Source organism: Exophiala mesophila (assembly GCF_000836275.1).
Source record: "Exophiala mesophila strain CBS 40295 unplaced genomic scaffold supercont1.1, whole genome shotgun sequence".
NCBI classification, from domain to species: Eukaryota; Fungi; Ascomycota; class Eurotiomycetes; order Chaetothyriales; family Herpotrichiellaceae; genus Exophiala; species Exophiala mesophila.
The window spans coordinates 4,193,654-4,210,926 of record NW_015622504.1 but is presented as its reverse complement, the minus strand read 5'-3'; the positions used below and the strand labels follow the sequence as shown (position 1 = coordinate 4,210,926).

Sequence of the window (17,273 nt, the reverse complement as noted above, 5' to 3'; positions counted from 1 at the left end):
CCTAATCGTCATTCACACCAACAATCTCGTTGCTAACCTCCCACAACTTCTTGGCTGACTCAACGTCATAGGCCCAAGCAGCATATCCCGGTGCAATGGACAGTTGTTCCACCTCAGGATCTACTGGGGGAGCGACCTGAGTGTCCTGAAGAAACTTGCCGCCCTTGCCTTCTAGCTCCTTGTCCAGTGCCGCCACAAGTGTGGTGGAAGCTCCTTGTTCGAGAGATTTCAGATAACGTCTAACTTCTGGGACGTTGATGAGATCGCCAAAGTCTTGGTGTACCTGAAGACCAGAATTGAATCCACCAGGATGGAGAGACCAGCCGTGCAGGCCCTGGCCACCGTATCGTCGCTCAATCTCATTTGCCATGTAGATATTGGCAGTCTTGGATTGGCCATAACCGACAAACGGTTGATAGGCACCGGGCTTGCTGAGGCTTAGGTCGTCAAAGTGAACCCCACACACTCTATGGCCAGTTGAGCTAACGTTGACCACGCGAGAGTGGAAATCTGGGGTCGAGGAGGCCAGTAGAGTGGGCTTGAGGAGTTGGAAGAGGAGGAAGTGGCCTAGATGGTTTGTTTGGAACTGGGCTTCTTGTCCATCCGCAGTAAGGGTAAGTTCGGGAAGGGCCATGATACCCGCGTTGTTGATCAAAAGATGAAGCTTGGATTCCTTCGAGAGGAATTCTTTGACAGCGGTTCTGACCGAATCGAACGACGAGGTGTCGAGAAGAATCAGTTCGACGTGTCCAGGCTCGAGGTAGTCGGCCAATGCCTTGCGGCCTTTTTCCAGGTTGCGAACAGCAGCATACACTTTGGCCCCGGTAGCTTTCAAGGCGCGAACCGTTTCGATACCGATCCCAGAGGAGGTCCCAGTGACGAAGGCAACCTTGTCGGTGAGCTTGCCCTCAAGGTCATTGTCTTTGACGATCTGCAAGGCCGTTGGACGCGAGTCACCTGGTCCATTTCTGTTTTCGGGCTTGTGGGATTCTGCGTAACGAGTAGTCATGTTTGAGAAAGTTGTGTTTGATGCTTTTAGGACTGTAGAGAAGATGCTACTGTTGAATATAGAGAGAGTACTCACCTTTCAGCGATAGACGTTACCTTTTAATAGTTATGAGCCGGTAGAAAGTTATTGTCGTGGACTATAGAGATGGCAGGTTCAATGTCTAATCTCCGAGTCAACAAACGTGGAGTTAATGATGTACCCGTGATATTGCATACATTCAAACGTGATCCAGGGATATGAAAAACGAAGGATCCACGAAGGATTCCGGCCGACCACGGACTAACTTAAAAACGTGGTAAGCCAAAATCCGTAGCGATAAGCTGGCGCCTATTATTGGACTGGACATCATCTCGTGACTGCTCCGTATTGTTGTAGGATGTGCCAAGAGCTATATATCGCAGGTTTGCCGAGAGCGGATTGGTCTATCTTTTGTAGCATCAGCAGTTTTTTAACCTTGCACCTTCTGCTTAGGGCTGGTATTCCTCTTTGTAATTGTTCTTATTGCTGTCCTGACGAATGCGAAGGACTAGATGGAAGTAATGGCATTAGGGAGTATATGTGTGTTCTAGGTCTGAGCCATCAATGTCGAGGTCAGAATTTGGATAGGAACCACGAAGATGAGACTTGCTTTAAACTTCATATTGCACCACCATCTCGTGCTCAAATTGCACGAGAGTCATTCTAAAATGCTCATTACATTAAAAGGAGCAACAGTCTGCAAACTTAAATTCATGATTTACCACTTCTTCCAACAACGCAGGCTTGTCGAGGCTCGTAGTGTGATGGTTAACCGTCTACGAGTTGGGCTGTACGAGAAGCGACACATTACCGGGACTCCACATTTTAATTAACAGCATCATATTTTAAAAAGCTGAAATTTCCGTCAACAATCTCCGTAGTAAGTAACAACCTGATGTCACCGAGTGACCATCATTCTAACATGCAACAGATGTTGTAGAGGTAACATATCAGTCTCTCACCATCGAGTTTCACTGATGCCCGGGGTTCGATTCCCCGTTACGGAATTACTTTTTGCAATTTTTTCCTCCATCAGACAGTATAACAAAGTCTCAACGATGCCGCTGTCACATGACTCTTTTTGTCCCCTTATCGTGATAGTGATTCTTGACTACCTAGGTACTAATATTAGGAACCGACTGTGGTTTCAGTCTCTCATAAGATCGATGAACTAGATTCGCTACTACTACCCGCATGTCTCTGCAATAAGCCTCCGGAGACTGCCAGATACATGTGTTGGCCGCCACGATTGTTCTGGGTGGGTGCCGGTCACAAGGTCTTTGTAGCAAGTATGTATGCTTCCTTGTCAGTTTTTGGGAATGGCTCCCTCAGTCAGTCATGTATGATCTTGCTGAAGGAGGACCGGTTCATCTGCACATCTTTTCTTGCCTTCGCATAGACGGATTCCAAGGTCAAGGCCGTGTATGATATTTCTTCCAGCTTGCCTCAAATGTGTCTTGGTTTATCGCGAAGCCTTTGAGATAGTCCTTCTCTAGCTCATGAGCCCTCTTCCCGACCAAGACCACGCTATGCAGAGGTGGACCAAGATCGCTCTCAGATAATTCCTCCAGAGTCCCGCACGCAAAGGTCTGATCATCTGCACCTACTCTGGCGCAGCCTATCGCAAGGCTATCCGCACTACACACTCCTTCCTGCTTGTCTTGTTCAATCTCGAGCAGTTGTTGCGCGCATTGGGCCACTGTCATGTATCTCGGAGGTTCGTATATCTTTCGACCACGCGCCATATTTTCCAAGGATTGTTCTTTGACCTTGATATCGAGGAGTAATAGGGTGTGAAGACCGATGGACGCATTTTCTCGTATCCGGTCGTAAAAGCTCGCGGGCTTCCAGGTGTCTGTGAAGAAGACTATCGAGACTGTTTGACCAAAGTTGTATAATTGGAGGCCTGTAGCGCCAATCGCATTTAATATAGAGGCATTTGGTATGGATTTCGTGGGGATGGATAATTCTTGCGCTCGGAGAACCAGATCGGTGTGAGTTGTGGCACTGTGATTGACATTAGTGATGGAAATTCGAGATCGCGGCATGTTTTGTACCCGAATGGATCTCCCACGACCAGGAAGGCGACGTCAACTTTGTCCGCATCTTGGAGGATCTCATCGCTTGAGGATTCAACCATCTCACGGTCTGCTATGATGATGGGTCGGCCATAGAAGGACTCCTAGAGAGGCTTTTAGTTAGTCCACACTAAAAAGGCCGGCGATCATAGCCAGAGATCGCAATCGTGTGGAACATGGCTCACAAGTTTGTCCTTTCCCACATGGAGAATACTGGTGTAGGCTTCGAGATAGACCCGCTCCGCCCGCTTGACCACCTCCAGACCTTTGACTGTTATGTCGGCTTCATCCGCAAGTCCAAGGCCAATCAGATATAGCATGATGCTCAGAAGGCCCGAGAAAGCGTCAGTGACCGACCAACTGGTGTGTGACTGAATGCGCAGGATTGGATCTAGACTCAGCGCATAAACAACTTTTTTGGTGGTTTGGAGATTTGCATAAAGACATGCTTGGTCCTCTGTAGCAACGCGGGGAACCTGCTTAGGTGAAGTATAGCATTCGCTGTAGCAAGGCTTGGCCGCGGAAGTTGGTGATTCACGGGACGGAGACGCTCTAGACTAATCTTCTTCATCCTTGTCACTGTCGCGATTTCCTTCTGCACATCAAAACCGCATTCTTATCATCAAAATCTGGGTTTCATTCGGCCAGGCGTTATTAGGTTGTGTCGGGGCGTCGATTTAAAAAAACTGATCACGCAAGTTCATCCTTTTAAACCACTTCAAACTCCCTCAACATGGCAACAGAAAGACCCGCGAAGTATCGTCAGGAGATCCAACAGGTAAGTCATCACGCGGAGTTTTGCACTGCTGAAGTTGTTTTCTGCATGACATCGTTTGTTGCGAAGACAACAAGTAGCCGCAGATCGCAGGCAGATTGTGAGCGCATTGTGGCGGGTGTGACAGAACAGTCCTGAATATGGTCAAAGATTTGGTCGCCCAGGGGTTATCTTCATCCACCCACATAAGTACATCTCCTATCTGCACCTCTTACATGTTTCAGAGACTGCAATATGGGCCAAGACGAAGATGTCGTTCCTTTTCTCCCGACCCCCTTCAATTTGCAGGATTGCTCGAATGTTGACGATGATCAAGAATCATTTGAAGACTTCAAACGTCGGCTAATCTATTGGGTCGGACAGATGATGTTTGTCTCTGGCGAAACTGCAGAGCCGAGTCCGGAGACGACATGGATGATTGAGGAAATCGTTCGAGAACAAGTCCTAGAAATGGTATGGGTACCTTGCTATCGGCGCGTTGACCTGGCGAATCGCAAATTGACAGCAATCCACAGCTACAACAAGCGACAATCTTGGCCAACCGCAGAGGCACCAGGTCAATCTCAATTGTCGACTTGATCTTTCAGATCCGTCATGACAAGGCCAAAGTTTCACGTCTCAAGACCTTTCTATCGTGGAAAGACGTCCGGAAGAATGTTAAGGACTCGGACGACAAGGGCGGTGGCGACGCGGCAGATGTCGACTTTGAAGAAGTGAGGTTTAACCTGCTACAAATGCGACGACCTTTACTAATCAAGAATTACGCCCTAGGCTTCCGGAGGAGTCAATCCATCAGCACCACAAAAGTCCAGCACTACCAAGAAAGCCAAACTGATTCTTCCCTGGGAAGCCCAGTCTTTCTATTCTGAACAAGTTCCCGAGCGAGACGACGAAGAAGACGAAGAGGAAGAGGAACAAAATGAGGCCACCTTGGCGCGTCTGGCTTCTGCAGATGAAAGAACCAAAAACATGACCAAGGATGAGTACGTGTATTGGTCCGATTGTCGACAAGCAAGTTTCACCTTTCGCAAAGGCAAGCGTTTCCGAGAGTGGGCAGGTTTCGGTACCATCATCGACTCGAAGCCCAACGATGATGTTGTGGACATCCTTGGCTTTCTCACCTTCGAGATTGTCCAGACACTGACGGAAGAGGCCCTGAAAGTCAAAGCTGCGGAAGACATCGCGAACAAGAAGGCTAATGGTGGAAGAGGAGATCAAGAGGCAAGTAAGAAGAGGAAGCGCGAAGGATGCAGTTTGTTCGAAATGCCTGAAGAAGGACGGACCCCTGTCGAACCGAAACATGTGAGAGAGGCTTTTCGGCGACTACAAGTGGTGCCCAACAAGTACAAGTTCATGAGGCAGGGGTTCGCAGGCATGAGAACACCTATGCGGTTGATCTGAGGTGCTTCCTCAGGTGGCAGATGACGAGAGCATGGTGGAACGAGGCGTTTCTTGAAAGGAGCAACGTGTGACTCGCCCAAGTTGGAGGCGACATGACTACAAACGATTCTACGACTCTAGGTTCTTGGAGTTGGGAATGTTGGTGAACTCGGCGCAGATAGCATTAGGGCGTACTGGTCGGTCGATGAGTCTATGATTACTTTGACTAACATGAGTCAATATGAATAATGGAGAGAAGTGACATGACTCGTATCTTCTTCCCCACCACGATGTCACATGTGTGGGATTATGACTTTGGATGAGGAAAGAACATCGGAGTCATATCGGCGTCGCTTGCAGCATTAGCAGCCTCCAGTTTTAAGGCGTAGTCCCAGTCACCAAATCTCAACCCTCGAATCTTGAATGCCCATTAATCGTCATTTCTTCTCTCCCACTCAATACATCCGGATCTTTGCCATTGTCCACCTCACCACATTCCTAAGTGTGAGTGCGTACTTGCGCAGCACCGACCCGGAACACTACCCATCACGCCCACGCCACCAACAATTCCAACCCCACCGACACCCCGCCACAACCAACACCACTCGCAGTAACAACACATCCTCCTCCCACCCAGCCCAAAGCATGGGACCGAAGAAGGAAAACTCTAAGAAAGTCGCCGGCAACGCAAAAAAGGCCGAAGCAGCGGCCCAGAAGCAAGCAGCCGTAGATGCAAAAACAGCCGCGGCAGAAGATCGAGAATGGAGCAAAGGAGCCAAAGACAATAGCAAGAAGGCGGCAGCAGCAGAAAAGGCAGCATCTGCGGCCGCCAAGAAAGCTGAACGAGAAGCATTACTAGCAGAGGAAGAAAAGTCACAACGGTCAACGCCCAAAGGTGCGAATAAGAAGACCGCGGAGAAGAAGTCAAGAGGAACGCTAGATCTCGGTCAACTGGACGGCGACGCTGGTGGCAGTGGACAAGCAAGCAAAGCGCTGAATGCTTCGGGAATTGACAATGCACTGGATGCACTTAGTCTGACAGCGTCAAGCAACGAGCTGAAAATTGACCGGCACCCGGAGCGTCGCTTCAAGGCGGCGTACAAGGCCTTTGAGGAACGTCGCCTTCCCGAGATTGAGATTGAACATCCCGGTCTCAGAAAACAGCAGCGCATCGATATTGTCAGAAAGGAATTCGAGAAGAGTGAAGAAAACCCCTTCAACCAGGCTGGAAATGTTCAATTTGATGCCACCAAGGAAGAGTTGAATGCCGAAAAGGAGAGGCTACGTGCTGGTGTCGAAAAGAGATTGGCCTCGAAATAAAACCACGGTTGCGACGGCACTTTACCAGTGCTCACGGACACACTTGAGTCTTTTGTGCTGCCACATTGAGTACGTCCACCTCAGCCGGACCATCAAAGGCGTTCTGCACAGAGGCTGTTCCTCCCGTGGACACCGATTCCGGACCCGGACTCGACCAACTTCACCGGCGCTCGAAGTCCGCTCGATCGATCATGTACGGATCCCTTGTCTTAGACAGTGACAGCAGCCCAATTACATCTGCATCACTATATCTGACTTGGTGTGGGAGGCCAATACAACGGCTTCATGAGTGCCTGAGGGGCCCCCTATTCACAACTTAAGCATTGAGAGTTGGATCCGGATGATTGTGACACAGCAATGTTCTAGCCTAATAGTATACTTTACCGATGGTCTCATCACCCGCAACACTATACAAATCCCACAATGTGCAATGCTGCATCAAAGTTTACGACAAAATTCCTCACAATCTAGATCTAGCTCTTTTCCCGTGCCTTTCTCATTCATCACCCGCTGCCTCACAACTTGGCGGGCGCAGGAGGGACATATTCCCATTCAAATTCGCCTTCGGAACTTTCAAGTCCCCATTGCTTCCTCAGCCCCCTTGCTCGATCAGCATAGGCGGTATGTCGCAGTCTGGTAGCCTCAAACTTCTTCAATTGGTCTCGGCCGACTTGATGACGATGAGCAGCATCTGGGCCGTCGGCAACTCTGACAAAGCGAGCATAGGCCCACATCTCAGGTAGAGAAGTGTGCTGGGTCAAGCCCTGGCCGGCATACATCTGCATGCATTCGTCGATAACATTTGCCATCATCTCGGGGACCAGGATCTTGCTCTGTGCAATCACATAGCGACCGGCCTTGTTGCCTTGAGAATCCATGGTGTCGGCGGCGTTGAGGACAACTAGTCGCATGGCATCAATCTGTAACCTCATGGCGGCCAATCGTTCGATGTTGGAATCAAAGTCTCCAATGAATTTTCCACGTGGCATCTTGCGCACGTCTTTGCATCGCAACAAAGCCAATTCAAACGCCCGCTCGGCTTGTCCAAGCAATCTCATGCAGTGATGGATACGGCCGGGTCCCAATCGTCCCTGGGCAATTTCAAAGGCTCTGCCTTCTCCGAGAATGACGTTTTCCTTGGGGATGCGCACATCCTTCAACACGTACTCTCCATGGCCCTCGGGAGCATGGTCGTAGCCCATGATGGTCAGGTTTCGCTTGATGGTCAACCCCGGGGTGTCGCTGGGCATGAGGAACGTGGTATGACGGGCCCAGGGATCCTTGTTGTCGGGATCGGTGCACAACATGATAATGTACAGCTTCATGTCTTCGTTGTAGTTGACGTTTCCGTACAGTTTTCGGCCGTTGACGATGTATTCGTCGCCAACTCTCACGGCGCGACAGGCGATGTTGGTGGCGTCGGAACTGGCACGATCGGGCTCGGTCATGCTGTATGCCGACGAAAAGTCGCCGTCCATCAGAGGCTTCAGCCACTTGCGCTTTTGTTCTTCGTTGCAATACTTGGCCAGCAATTCAATGTTGCCGGTCTCGGGCGCCTGGCAGTTCATCGTCATGGCTCCCCAGTACACTCGACCCATGATCTCGGCACAGCAGCTGTACTCCAAGTTGGTCAGGCCTGGTGACTCCTTGAAGTGGTTGGGTAGAAAGATGTTCCATAGGCCTTGAGACTTGGCCTTGGCTCGAAGTGAACGCATGATTTCGGGCGTCTTCCATCTGTTGGCGGCAACCTGGGCTTTCATAATCTGTTCCGCGGGTATACATTCGGTTTCAATCCAGTTATGGACTCTTTGAATCATATCGATGGCCTGAGGACGAAGTTTGGCCAGCACCCATTGCGGGTATTTATCAAAGGGCGCATTTTTGAATATGGGGTTGTCGGTAGGAGACATGGTGAATGAATGGCTCGCGTTGTAGGTCCAGGAATCGATGGAATAAGGTATGGAGTGTAAAGTGAGTGTGCTTGTTTTAGTCGTCGACCAATACCCTTAGATACTAGTTATAGTACCTTGGTTCCTCGATCCAAACCAACAAGTGAAACGCGGGGTCAAGTTCAAGGAACCGAAATAAATAATCAATCGATCTCGAGAATTCAGAGTCAGAACTCAATATGAAGCCAACCTCTTTTTGAACCTCGGTTGAGTTGAGAGTAAAAAAACAGACACCACGTCAAACATGGTGATGTTTCTAGTACTTAAATATCTGGGGAGGGGGAATCAATACAATTGCCTACCTGGAAATCATTATCCACTGACTTGCTCGGGACGACTACGCATCAAAGTGGTTCCCGAGGTCAACTGTTTGAGTGTGTCGGCATCTAATCTAATCCCTGTTCGGCGCCCCGGGCGAGAAGGGGACCAGCCGCTGACAACTTACTTGGACCTGTCCAGCGGGCCTGGGGACTGAGCTTCATCTCCCCATGCTTCGTGCTCCAGGCTGTGAGTTGGTCTACGGGATCTTCTTTCATAACGGTGAATCTCAGAGACTTGCATACCTAGGTAGGTATCTAGGTATGCTACTAGGGGTTAGACTGTTATGACTTATGGGGGCAAGCAGAGGTCCCTCTCGGGGGGGGCGCTTCTTAATCACGTGACGCAATGTCCTAACATGGAGGTGTATCTTATAGAACAGCACATGGGTCTTTATATAAGAAGAACTTCGTGGAGCATTCTCGAGGTTTGTAGGAGAAGCTGAAGTTGACACGAAAGAATTTTACCCTTTTGTTGCTTTTCCTACAGGATGTTCTGATATATATATCTTGCGAGACATCCCCCGGATGTAAGTGCACGTGATTTTGAAACCCTGAGTCAATTCAAACCCAAAATCCAGACCCACGCGAGTCATGTATAAGCCTCTAATCACGTGGTTTTTGATTTGTCAACAACATGAGTTGTGACTGGTAGACAATTACTATTCCATTCCTTGCCCATGAAACGATAACAGAGAACTAGTAGAGGACACGGTTATCATTGAAGCCGACTGTTTATCGGCGGAATGTTGTTGGTGTAGGTGTAGGTGTTGGTGTTCAGTATTCCAAAATGCGGCGAATAAAGCCGCTCTCGTTCCAGTATCTTGATGCATGGAGATGAGCCCTGCAATCCAACATTGCTCATGAATGCATAAAAGTCCGTACATCCCAAACACACAGCCTCTCGTCCCAGCCACAGCTAGCTGCCCAGCCTTCACTACCGAACAAGCACCAGTCGACTCCGGTTGCAAATTCGGTGTGTCGGCCCATAACACCCAACTCTCGTCCTTGCTGTTGTGTTCCTTCGCCTCCATCCGTCCACACACGACAACTCATGTCGTAGCTGGCACTGAGCAATAAATCTGGTAAATGGGGACTCCATGCGACTTTGCGCACCGCGTATCCATGTCCCTGCAACAGTGAAACAGGACCTTTTGGTTGTCGAATATCGAATGTGCGAATGATTCTGTCGACGCCGCCAGTGGCCACGACAGTGCCTCGGTATTTGTTCCAATCGTGAGTCAACGCCTCTGATGGTGGGAAGGTCGGTTGGAGTTTGCCCCCCATGCCGACTGACATGGGTGCTGAGTGGATGGGGATTTGTAAGGTGAGGTGGTTGCTTGCGCTCGCTGGGGTGCGCAAATCCCAAACTCGAAGATGACTATCGGAGCAAACAGCGCTGAGCACACCCTCAGTGTGAGGACTCCATTGCACACTATATGTACAAGAATGAGTGGGTAGCGTCAATAGACTCTGTTGTCTTTCGGGGTTCCATATCTTGACTGTGCCGTCCCATGATGACGATGCAAACGTTGCTTTGGAGGTGAGGTTCCACGAGCAGGAATATGCTTCTCGAGAATGTTCTTGAAAGGTAGCTATGGGGAAGTCGGGTGCCAGTGATGTGTCATAAAGTCGTAATGAGCCGTCGCCAGAGGATGTAAGGACGTGAAAGGAGTGGGCTTCGGAGTGCGTGACGTCGTAGAGAGCGTCTTGAGTGGGATAACTGATGTTGTTAGATGGACTCTAGACTAACTCGTGTAGAGAGGGGATGTTGGTGTCGCATACCTTTTCAACGCTTGAATGCCATGAGGCGTCAACTCCAGGATGTAAAGACGCCCATTACCCACCAGGCCATAGTTGGCTGATGCTGCAACAGCTATGCGATTGTCAAAGAATGGCGAATATTTGACTGCGTAGCCTTGGAATCCCTGAGTGCGAAATTCCAACATGGCGAACTCGCGGGATGGTAGATTCGAGATTGGATTCACCTCAAGAGCAGGTAGGTTTGGTTGCGTGTCGTCTGTGGCCTATGACGAGGATCATGGTGTGGATGAGACCAGACAATGTTCACGCGTTATGTTGAATGCATGGTGGTTTCTGATCTCACGTCAATCAATTGTCAGCCGTGGTTTGCCAGGAAGATCATGAATAACTAACAAAGTTGTGATGGTGGGTAGGCTTGGATTTGACATCCCATCTTCGTCATTTTCGTGGTGGCGGAATGAACCGAGGCAGCGCAGCTCGCAGTTTGTAGATGATGGATCAGGCACAAAAAGGACATAAGCGTAAGGTTCAGTGGGTGGCGCCTAAAAAACTCATGATTGAGGGGTCTTGGGGTCCCCTGAACTTTCTTGTGGGGGCAAATATCACCCAATTCCAGGCATGTCACCCCCCGCACAATATGCTCTCGGTGCCTGTTACACCCATAAGCCCGCGTACATTGACTCTCTGCTCACTAAACATTTATGTTGCTCCCTCCAATATCAACCAATTCATCAACTCCCATCTCGTTTAACACCACAAACCCAAGGCTAAGGGTGTATATGATGGCTCCTGATCGAGGAATCACTACTTCATCACCAGCCACTATCCCCCATCTCCATCATGGACGCCTTTCTGTCACGCAAGAGACGTCGTCTTTCGCCACCCCCGGCTGAACCACTCCCAAATGAACCTCAAGAAGAGGAGGAAGACTCAACTGATGTCAAACTCGCTATCCTCTCTTCCCTCAACCCGGACAGATCTCAAGATGATCTATTGGAAGTCCTGCTTAGCTGTGACGGTAGCGTATCTGCAGCCATAGACTGTCTCTCTAGCAGCACAACCACCTGGTCATCACGTGATATCAAACGACGACAGATGATACCAGGAATCCAAAGTGCCATTCCTTTCTCATCAACAGCAGACCCAAAGATAAAGCGTCCATCATCATCGTCTTCATCCTCGTTGCTATCATCGTCAAAACAACCTCGTCAGCCCCTGACACGAAAAGGCAAAACCTTGCACTTGTACACACCAGACGACATTGCCACTCACACGCCCTGCTCCATCATCCACAACTTCCTTCCATCGACACTTGCCACATCTCTCCTAAACGAACTACTCGCTGAATCCACCAGCTACTCATCCATCAGCTTCAAGATCTTCGACAATGTAGTTAAATCACCACACACGGCGTGTTTCTACGTCGACAACCCCATCGACCGAGCTCGTCAACGAACCGAATACTACTACAACGGCAACGATCTACTCGATGTACGCGAGACGCTCCCGACAACAAGACAAGTCAGTGATTTAGTTCGAATTGCAGTCAACAAGGAAATTGAAACCCGCATCCGGGATTTCTATCCAGACGGGAAAAAACTACGATTCCAGACGGAGAAGGAATGGCAACCCAACGCGGCGTTTGTCAACTGCTACGATGGAGGTGCTCAGCACGTCGGCTACCATTCCGATCAATTGACATACCTGGGTCCACGCGCCGTTATTGGTAGTCTGAGTCTGGGAGTTGCAAGGGAATTCCGTGTTAGGCGGATTGTGCCGAAAGACCAAAGCAGTGATGATGAGAACCATCCACCCGACGCCGCCGCTGCCGCTGACCTTCAAGGTCAAATCTCCATCCATCTCCCACATAACTCTCTCCTAGTCATGCACGCCGAGATGCAAGAGGAATGGAAACATAGCATTGCACCGGCCTCGACTATCATTCCCCACCCTGTGGCCGGTAATAAACGCATCAACATCACCTATCGATGGTATCGCGACGAGTTCCGTCCTGAATATACCCCGCGCTGTCGCTGTGACATTCCTTGTGTCTTGAAGTGTGTGCAGCGCCAACGGGGTAATCGAGGTCGCTATATGTGGATGTGTCAAGCTGGAAATCGTCCTGGTGCAGGTGAAGGCTGTGGATGGTTTGTTTGGGCCAATTTCACGGATGATGGTGTACCTGTTGGGTGGAAGGGTGGTGGGAAGGACAATACCACAAGTGGCAAGACTGAAAATACTGGTCAAGTGGTCGATGAAGGTCAAGATAATAAGGAAGGTCACGCCTCTCTGCCACCCATCTCAATCGCTTAGGCGATAGGAAACATGGTGGCTTCACCATATGATGGTCAATTATGTAGAATATCACGATGATTGATGATTGTTCACAATCTCCATGTTTCCACCTCCAGCATGTCCAGTTTCATGACCGCAAATTGCAATAACATCCACCTTTTGAATATGTTATAAACCCTCCTGTCACGCCTGGCCCGGCCCAGCGGAGACTTGGATTTTGCTCTTAACTTCGGCCATATTCTCGTCGCTCAATTTCGAGAACTTGATTTGTCGATCTGCCATAGCCTGCAGCATCTGTCGGTGATCCAACTTCGACCCTCGCGCAGGTGAATCCGCCACATTTCTCCCATATGGTAGGCCAGCTGGTGTCCTTGCAGAAGCTGAGCTCCCAAAGAGAGCCCCCTCAGATATACTCTCTCGGATAGCGTTGTCTACTCGAGACTCCCACACCCCATCCCACTTCCACTCTCCAGGATGCTTGGGTGACGATGCGACAGTAATTGGTAAATCATCCAGATCGGGGGTAGAAGGTGACTTTGGAGGGTTGAGACCCCGATGAGCGCGCCACGCGTGCCAGGCACTGGGGTTACCAGCTGCTGATAGCGGGATCGCGTCGAGCATGGTCTCATCTGAAAATGCGGTATGGACATGCCTTAGGACATTTAAGAGAGTGGCTTTCCTGTCTCTGATGTCAAACACGGGCTGCTTGGTCGTTCTAACATCTTTATTGTCATCCAAATTCTCGGCTTCTGAATTCGCGGTTTCTGTATCTTCTACCTGGCCCTTGGTCTGATCCGCAACTCTTGTCGCATCTTTCTTCTGGCTATCTTCTCCTGCTACCTGCCCAGTTTGGCGGAACCACTGGGGAAACCCATATTGTAGACTGAAAGTACCAGGCGGTAGTCGGTCGTCGTCAGAGGCACTCACGCCAGTAGAAGCAACAGCATTAGCGCTGAAGGTATAAGTCGTCAATGGGACGACGAGGGGGTGGAAGACGTCGGTAGAAAAGGTGACTAGGGGAGGGTTTGTTGGGTACGAGTCTGGGAACGAGATTTGAAAGCGGAGGATTGCTTCAGCGTAAGGTCCTGAAGAAGACTGTTAATGGAAAACCAACCATTGTCTGCATAGAGCGACTGCGAATCTACCTTTGCGAACGAAGAAGATGCCTCCCCAGGTCGATGGGTGCCCCGGTGTTAGCGAAAGATAGATGCCTTCTGGGCAGTGGCCGCGCAGAGTCGAACTTGATCACGATTGTTAGAAACAAGCTGTATACCTCTTTGTAACAGACGCAACTCACAAATCAAGCACCAGTTGTTGTCGTCGAAATGAAGGCAACAGAGGCGTCGACATGGTCCTCGAGATGTTTTGGGGGCAAGTACGCGTGAGTCCAGATTGAAATGGCAGGCGCGACCCCGCGGCCACTCGACAAGGCTGAGATAGAGCCTCGGCAGGTGGTGAGTATCAACTGACAACCAGGTGTAACACAAACAAAAAGATAAGGAGACGTCAAGTGTATTGTATCTATCGTCATTCGTGTCTAGCGTAAAGGGTATCATAATCATAAGGGCAATAACAGACGTCCATCCCAACCCGCTTCTCCCAAACAAACCACACCAAATAGCCCAACGCTCTCAAGCAGCTTTTGGCCGCCGTTGAGCGATGGCCTCAAAACCATCGTTGACGCCACCCAAAACCCCTTCCATAAACCAATTCAGTATCTTCAAAAATGCTAGCCCCAAAGGTCCATCCTTGAATCGAGCCATTGGCTGTTGTAGTCTAGATCCCTGCTCTCCAAAAGCAGAGACGATGTCGAGGCTGTTGCTTAGAAATCGCTCTGTCACTTGATGTCGCCGTTCGACGTTGAGTGCAATCTGAAGAGCACGATTGAGAAAGGCCATGACTACCGGGACGACAAACAGCACAATTGCCAAAGCCCAGCATACCAACTGTGCCACGCTCCGCCGCAACATGGTCGGAGGTCGCTCGATTCTTGGACTGGGCGACTCAGGAAAGGGCAGTAACTCAACAGGCATGCTAGCTCTGAGGCTGTTGATCTCTAGAGGGGTCAAGTCCGATGGCAGGGCCATGTGCATATATCTCACCGCATCAATATGCATGCTGCGCAATGCGGCCGAGTCGCCGTTCTGTTCGGCTTGTTGTTTGGCTGTTGTCCAGAGTCGAATGCCTGTTGTAGCAACATCCCATTTCACCCCCGACTCAGTCATTGGCTGAGGCAGCATCGTCAAGCTGAGTTCTGAGGTGCGAATCGACTCTTCTGGAGTTTGAGGTCTTAACGTCGGAGTACTCAATTCGCTGTTGGGTACCGTGGACGCAAATCCAACAGAGTACATATCTTGATTGCTGTCCAGACTCGAGATTGTATATGCCTTTCGACGCGCATTATCGGCACCACTGAAGACAACAGCTTTGGCTGAGCGTCTGATGGAGGATAGGACGGGGATCCGCGATCGTACAGCGGTAGGAAGCATGGTAAACAAGCTCGAACGAACGACTTCGGTGCACATGGACTGGTTAGGAGCCATCATGGCGTGATCGCACGCTGTTGCAGGCATTCTGAGTAGGTAATATGGTTGAAGCTGGCCGTGATTTCAAGGAAAGATGCACACTGACTGATGCCTGGCGATTTATCTGGGTGAAACGCTGAGAGATAGGCTGGGGATAGATAAGGTGAGAAGAGCACACACTCTTCCCCGGGATCTGATGTTATCACTTCCTGATATGACCCTTGCACATGCTGGAAGACACTGCAGACTCCATAATAAGCAGATACGAGCGACAGGGAACTATGGCCATGTTTAATCTGCACGGATGTCCGGGGGTGTTTGTTGAGGGAACCACAGCCCAGAGGCAACGGCCGGCATGAGATTTTTCTAGATGATGGGGCAGATGTCACCTCTGAAACTTTCACATGCGACTGGTCTGTCCGCTTATTGGCATGTGCCAGTGAGAGTCATGCCTCAGGGACAAACTTCTTTGTCCTCCCAAGCCGCAAAACTCTCGGCTGTCCGGGTCTCGGGTGCGACAGGAGAGCCAAAGATTGGCGGCGCCCGAGGGGGTCAATTCGGGTCTGGCTGTCTGGGTGTAGTGAGATCCAGCAAATTCCCCAGTCAAGAAGGTTTTTTACTCCAGACGTCGCAATTTCTCGCCTGGCCTCGGGTCCATGAGCTTAAAAATATGCGCACGAATACTGCTCAAGTAATTAATCTGAACTGGGACTCTTCACATGCGACGAGTGGTGTGCCCCCTTCCCGGGATCGACCATACAAACGCTTCATGTAACCACTTTCGAGTCCCATATTTGATTTGCTAGTATCCGACTATAGCATTTTATTAAACAAAGCCCATCATCCTGTGATAAAAGCCTGGCCAATGCCAATGAATATGTTCCCCCAACTCCTGTTGTCTGCCCTTCCAACGTCCAGTCATCCTTGTAAGGGTTCTTTGGTGTTGATAACGATGCTCATGCCCTTAAACTGGACGGCCATCCTGTGAGGAATCGAGCTTCCCGCAGGTGTGTATTCAGATATGTACAATGGTGCATTGCTGGTCGGAATAACTGCTCTCTTCCAGTATTTCTTTCATTCGGCTTGGTTCTTGTTGATTGTGTTGTTGGATGGCGTCAAATCATCTCTCGCCACCGTCGGCTCATGGATATATGATGTATTTTGAACTCCTGCTCTTGATGTTCGACACACGCATGTCGAGTAATGCGTTCGGGAAGTTTATTTCGCCCATAGACGCCGTCGTTCTGCTCGCCTTCGCTTTTCCGCAACACTAGCGGGGTCTTGCATGGCATATAGGAAGAGCGAAAACGGTACCAGGTATGCAATATAAAAGCCTCCGAATTGGGCAGCCTGGATTCTTCCGGGCGTGCGCCATGGTCCCCAGTATGCTAGTTGGTTCCTCATGATTTATGTGTATGAGTGGATGGATGTGTTGAAGATTAGGTAATCAAAGAATCTGGCGAGCAGCTCGAAGTATTCGTGATTTTTGGTAGTGATTTTATTTTCTTGCCCATATGCTCCAAAGGGAATATCTTGCAGCTTATGAAGGCCATGAAATTGCATTCGAACCATATTTGCAACCATTGCTCGGGCAAAAGTGCTGGTTGTTGTGCTTGGTCAGTGTCACGCGTGGTGTGGTGTGACGGAGATGTAACCCGCGATATCATACCACCCACAACCAACCCCAAACTTGTGGTACATCGCGTACGGTATCACAACAGGTGATGGTACTCAAATAGGCTTTAAATCCCTCCGCAATTGTTGGCTCGATATTGTCGCCTTTACCCACATCAGTCTAGTGGCTCATGTACCAAAATCTATCAGTACCTTCGGCATTGAGAGT

General features: G+C 49.8%; 9 protein-coding genes and 1 pseudogene across 11 annotated transcripts; 4 read left to right on the top strand and 6 right to left on the bottom strand.

The window, feature by feature from the left end:
- Nucleotide 1: 1 nt before the first annotated feature.
- PV10_01348 (uncharacterized protein) lies at nucleotides 2–1,009 on the bottom strand (the record flags this gene model as incomplete). The annotated part of the gene is made up of 1 exon (XM_016365549.1): nucleotides 2–1,009. One exon carries the CDS (start codon nucleotides 1,007–1,009, stop codon nucleotides 2–4), a length of 1,008 nt encoding a protein of 335 aa, XP_016229198.1.
- A 945-nt stretch (nucleotides 1,010–1,954) lies between these two features.
- PV10_01347 lies at nucleotides 1,955–2,033 on the top strand (annotated as a pseudogene). Its single transcript has one exon. The product of its transcript is annotated as a tRNA-OTHER (tRNA).
- Nucleotides 2,034–2,142: 109 nt separating this feature from the next.
- Nucleotides 2,143–3,471, bottom strand: PV10_01346 (diphthine synthase). Its single transcript, XM_016365548.1, has 3 exons — nucleotides 3,291–3,471; nucleotides 3,085–3,209; nucleotides 2,143–3,034 (listed from the first exon to the last, which is right to left on the bottom strand). The coding sequence occupies exons 1-3, from the start codon at nucleotides 3,423–3,425 to the stop codon at nucleotides 2,440–2,442; spliced, it is 855 nt and encodes a 284-aa protein (XP_016229197.1). The 5' UTR covers nucleotides 3,426–3,471; the 3' UTR covers nucleotides 2,143–2,439.
- Nucleotides 3,472–3,687: 216 nt separating this feature from the next.
- PV10_01345 (uncharacterized protein) lies at nucleotides 3,688–5,566 on the top strand. Its single transcript, XM_016365547.1, has 4 exons — nucleotides 3,688–3,883; nucleotides 4,244–4,333; nucleotides 4,396–4,593; nucleotides 4,652–5,566. The coding sequence occupies exons 1-4, from the start codon at nucleotides 3,839–3,841 to the stop codon at nucleotides 5,279–5,281; spliced, it is 963 nt and encodes a 320-aa protein (XP_016229196.1). The 5' UTR covers nucleotides 3,688–3,838; the 3' UTR covers nucleotides 5,282–5,566.
- A 105-nt stretch (nucleotides 5,567–5,671) lies between these two features.
- Nucleotides 5,672–8,670, top strand: PV10_01343 (uncharacterized protein). Its single transcript, XM_016365545.1, has one exon. It carries the CDS (start codon nucleotides 5,684–5,686, stop codon nucleotides 6,578–6,580), a length of 897 nt encoding a protein of 298 aa, XP_016229194.1. The 5' UTR covers nucleotides 5,672–5,683; the 3' UTR covers nucleotides 6,581–8,670.
- Nucleotides 7,096–8,490, bottom strand: PV10_01344 (uncharacterized protein; the record flags this gene model as incomplete). Its single annotated transcript, XM_016365546.1, has 1 exon — nucleotides 7,096–8,490. The coding sequence occupies one exon, from the start codon at nucleotides 8,488–8,490 to the stop codon at nucleotides 7,096–7,098; it is 1,395 nt and encodes a 464-aa protein (XP_016229195.1).
- A 795-nt stretch (nucleotides 8,671–9,465) lies between the features above and the next one.
- On the bottom strand, nucleotides 9,466–11,078 carry PV10_01342. Of its 2 annotated transcripts, XM_016365544.1 has the most exons (3): nucleotides 11,004–11,078; nucleotides 10,632–10,943; nucleotides 9,466–10,569 (listed from the first exon to the last, which is right to left on the bottom strand). In XM_016365544.1, exons 2-3 carry the CDS (start codon nucleotides 10,793–10,795, stop codon nucleotides 9,708–9,710), a joined length of 1,026 nt encoding a protein of 341 aa, XP_016229193.1. In that variant the 5' UTR covers nucleotides 10,796–10,943; nucleotides 11,004–11,078; the 3' UTR covers nucleotides 9,466–9,707. The 2 variants fall into 2 exon arrangements, with proteins under 2 accessions (XP_016229193.1, XP_016229192.1); XM_016365543.1 differs by having other exon boundaries at nucleotides 10,632–11,078.
- A 261-nt stretch (nucleotides 11,079–11,339) lies between these two features.
- Nucleotides 11,340–12,993, top strand: PV10_01341 (uncharacterized protein). The gene has a single exon (XM_016365542.1). It carries the CDS (start codon nucleotides 11,451–11,453, stop codon nucleotides 12,921–12,923), a length of 1,473 nt encoding a protein of 490 aa, XP_016229191.1. The 5' UTR covers nucleotides 11,340–11,450; the 3' UTR covers nucleotides 12,924–12,993.
- Nucleotides 12,891–14,398, bottom strand: PV10_01340 (uncharacterized protein). Its single transcript, XM_016365541.1, has 3 exons — nucleotides 14,203–14,398; nucleotides 14,051–14,145; nucleotides 12,891–13,990 (listed from the first exon to the last, which is right to left on the bottom strand). Exons 1-3 carry the CDS (start codon nucleotides 14,253–14,255, stop codon nucleotides 13,089–13,091), a joined length of 1,050 nt encoding a protein of 349 aa, XP_016229190.1. The 5' UTR covers nucleotides 14,256–14,398; the 3' UTR covers nucleotides 12,891–13,088.
- Nucleotides 14,399–14,401: 3 nt separating this feature from the next.
- On the bottom strand, nucleotides 14,402–16,981 carry PV10_01339 (uncharacterized protein). Its single transcript, XM_016365540.1, has one exon. The coding sequence runs from the start codon at nucleotides 15,476–15,478 to the stop codon at nucleotides 14,537–14,539; it is 942 nt and encodes a 313-aa protein (XP_016229189.1). The 5' UTR covers nucleotides 15,479–16,981; the 3' UTR covers nucleotides 14,402–14,536.
- Between the last annotated feature and the right edge of the window lie 292 nt (nucleotides 16,982–17,273).

Bases quoted from the DNA above. Each gene is read 5' to 3' on its own strand.
- PV10_01342 (XM_016365543.1), bottom strand. From the start codon at position 10,795: ATGTTGGAATTTCGCACTCAGGGATTCCAAGGCTACGCAGTCAAATAT. The intron at 10,570-10,631 runs GTATGCGACACC...TAACAACATCAG, and splicing joins GGCATTCAAGCGTTGAAAAG to TTATCCCACTCAAGACGCTC.
- PV10_01345 (XM_016365547.1), top strand. From the start codon at position 3,839: ATGGCAACAGAAAGACCCGCGAAGTATCGTCAGGAGATCCAACAG. The intron at 3,884-4,243 runs GTAAGTCATCAC...TGGGTCGGACAG, and splicing joins ATCGTCAGGAGATCCAACAG to ATGATGTTTGTCTCTGGCGA. The intron at 4,594-4,651 runs GTGAGGTTTAAC...ATTACGCCCTAG, and splicing joins CAGATGTCGACTTTGAAGAA to GCTTCCGGAGGAGTCAATCC.
- PV10_01339 (XM_016365540.1), bottom strand. From the start codon at position 15,478: ATGCCTGCAACAGCGTGCGATCACGCCATGATGGCTCCTAACCAGTCC.
- PV10_01340 (XM_016365541.1), bottom strand. From the start codon at position 14,255: ATGTCGACGCCTCTGTTGCCTTCATTTCGACGACAACAACTGGTGCTT. The intron at 14,146-14,202 runs GTGAGTTGCGTC...ATCGTGATCAAG, and splicing joins CAACAACTGGTGCTTGATTT to TTCGACTCTGCGCGGCCACT. The intron at 13,991-14,050 runs GTAGATTCGCAG...AGTCTTCTTCAG, and splicing joins CATCTTCTTCGTTCGCAAAG to GACCTTACGCTGAAGCAATC.
- PV10_01346 (XM_016365548.1), bottom strand. From the start codon at position 3,425: ATGCTATATCTGATTGGCCTTGGACTTGCGGATGAAGCCGACATAACA. The intron at 3,210-3,290 runs GTGAGCCATGTT...AAGCCTCTCTAG, and splicing joins ATGTGGGAAAGGACAAACTT to GAGTCCTTCTATGGCCGACC. The intron at 3,035-3,084 runs GTACAAAACATG...TGTCAATCACAG, and splicing joins GTCGTGGGAGATCCATTCGG to TGCCACAACTCACACCGATC.
- PV10_01343 (XM_016365545.1), top strand. From the start codon at position 5,684: ATGCCCATTAATCGTCATTTCTTCTCTCCCACTCAATACATCCGGATC.
- PV10_01341 (XM_016365542.1), top strand. From the start codon at position 11,451: ATGGACGCCTTTCTGTCACGCAAGAGACGTCGTCTTTCGCCACCCCCG.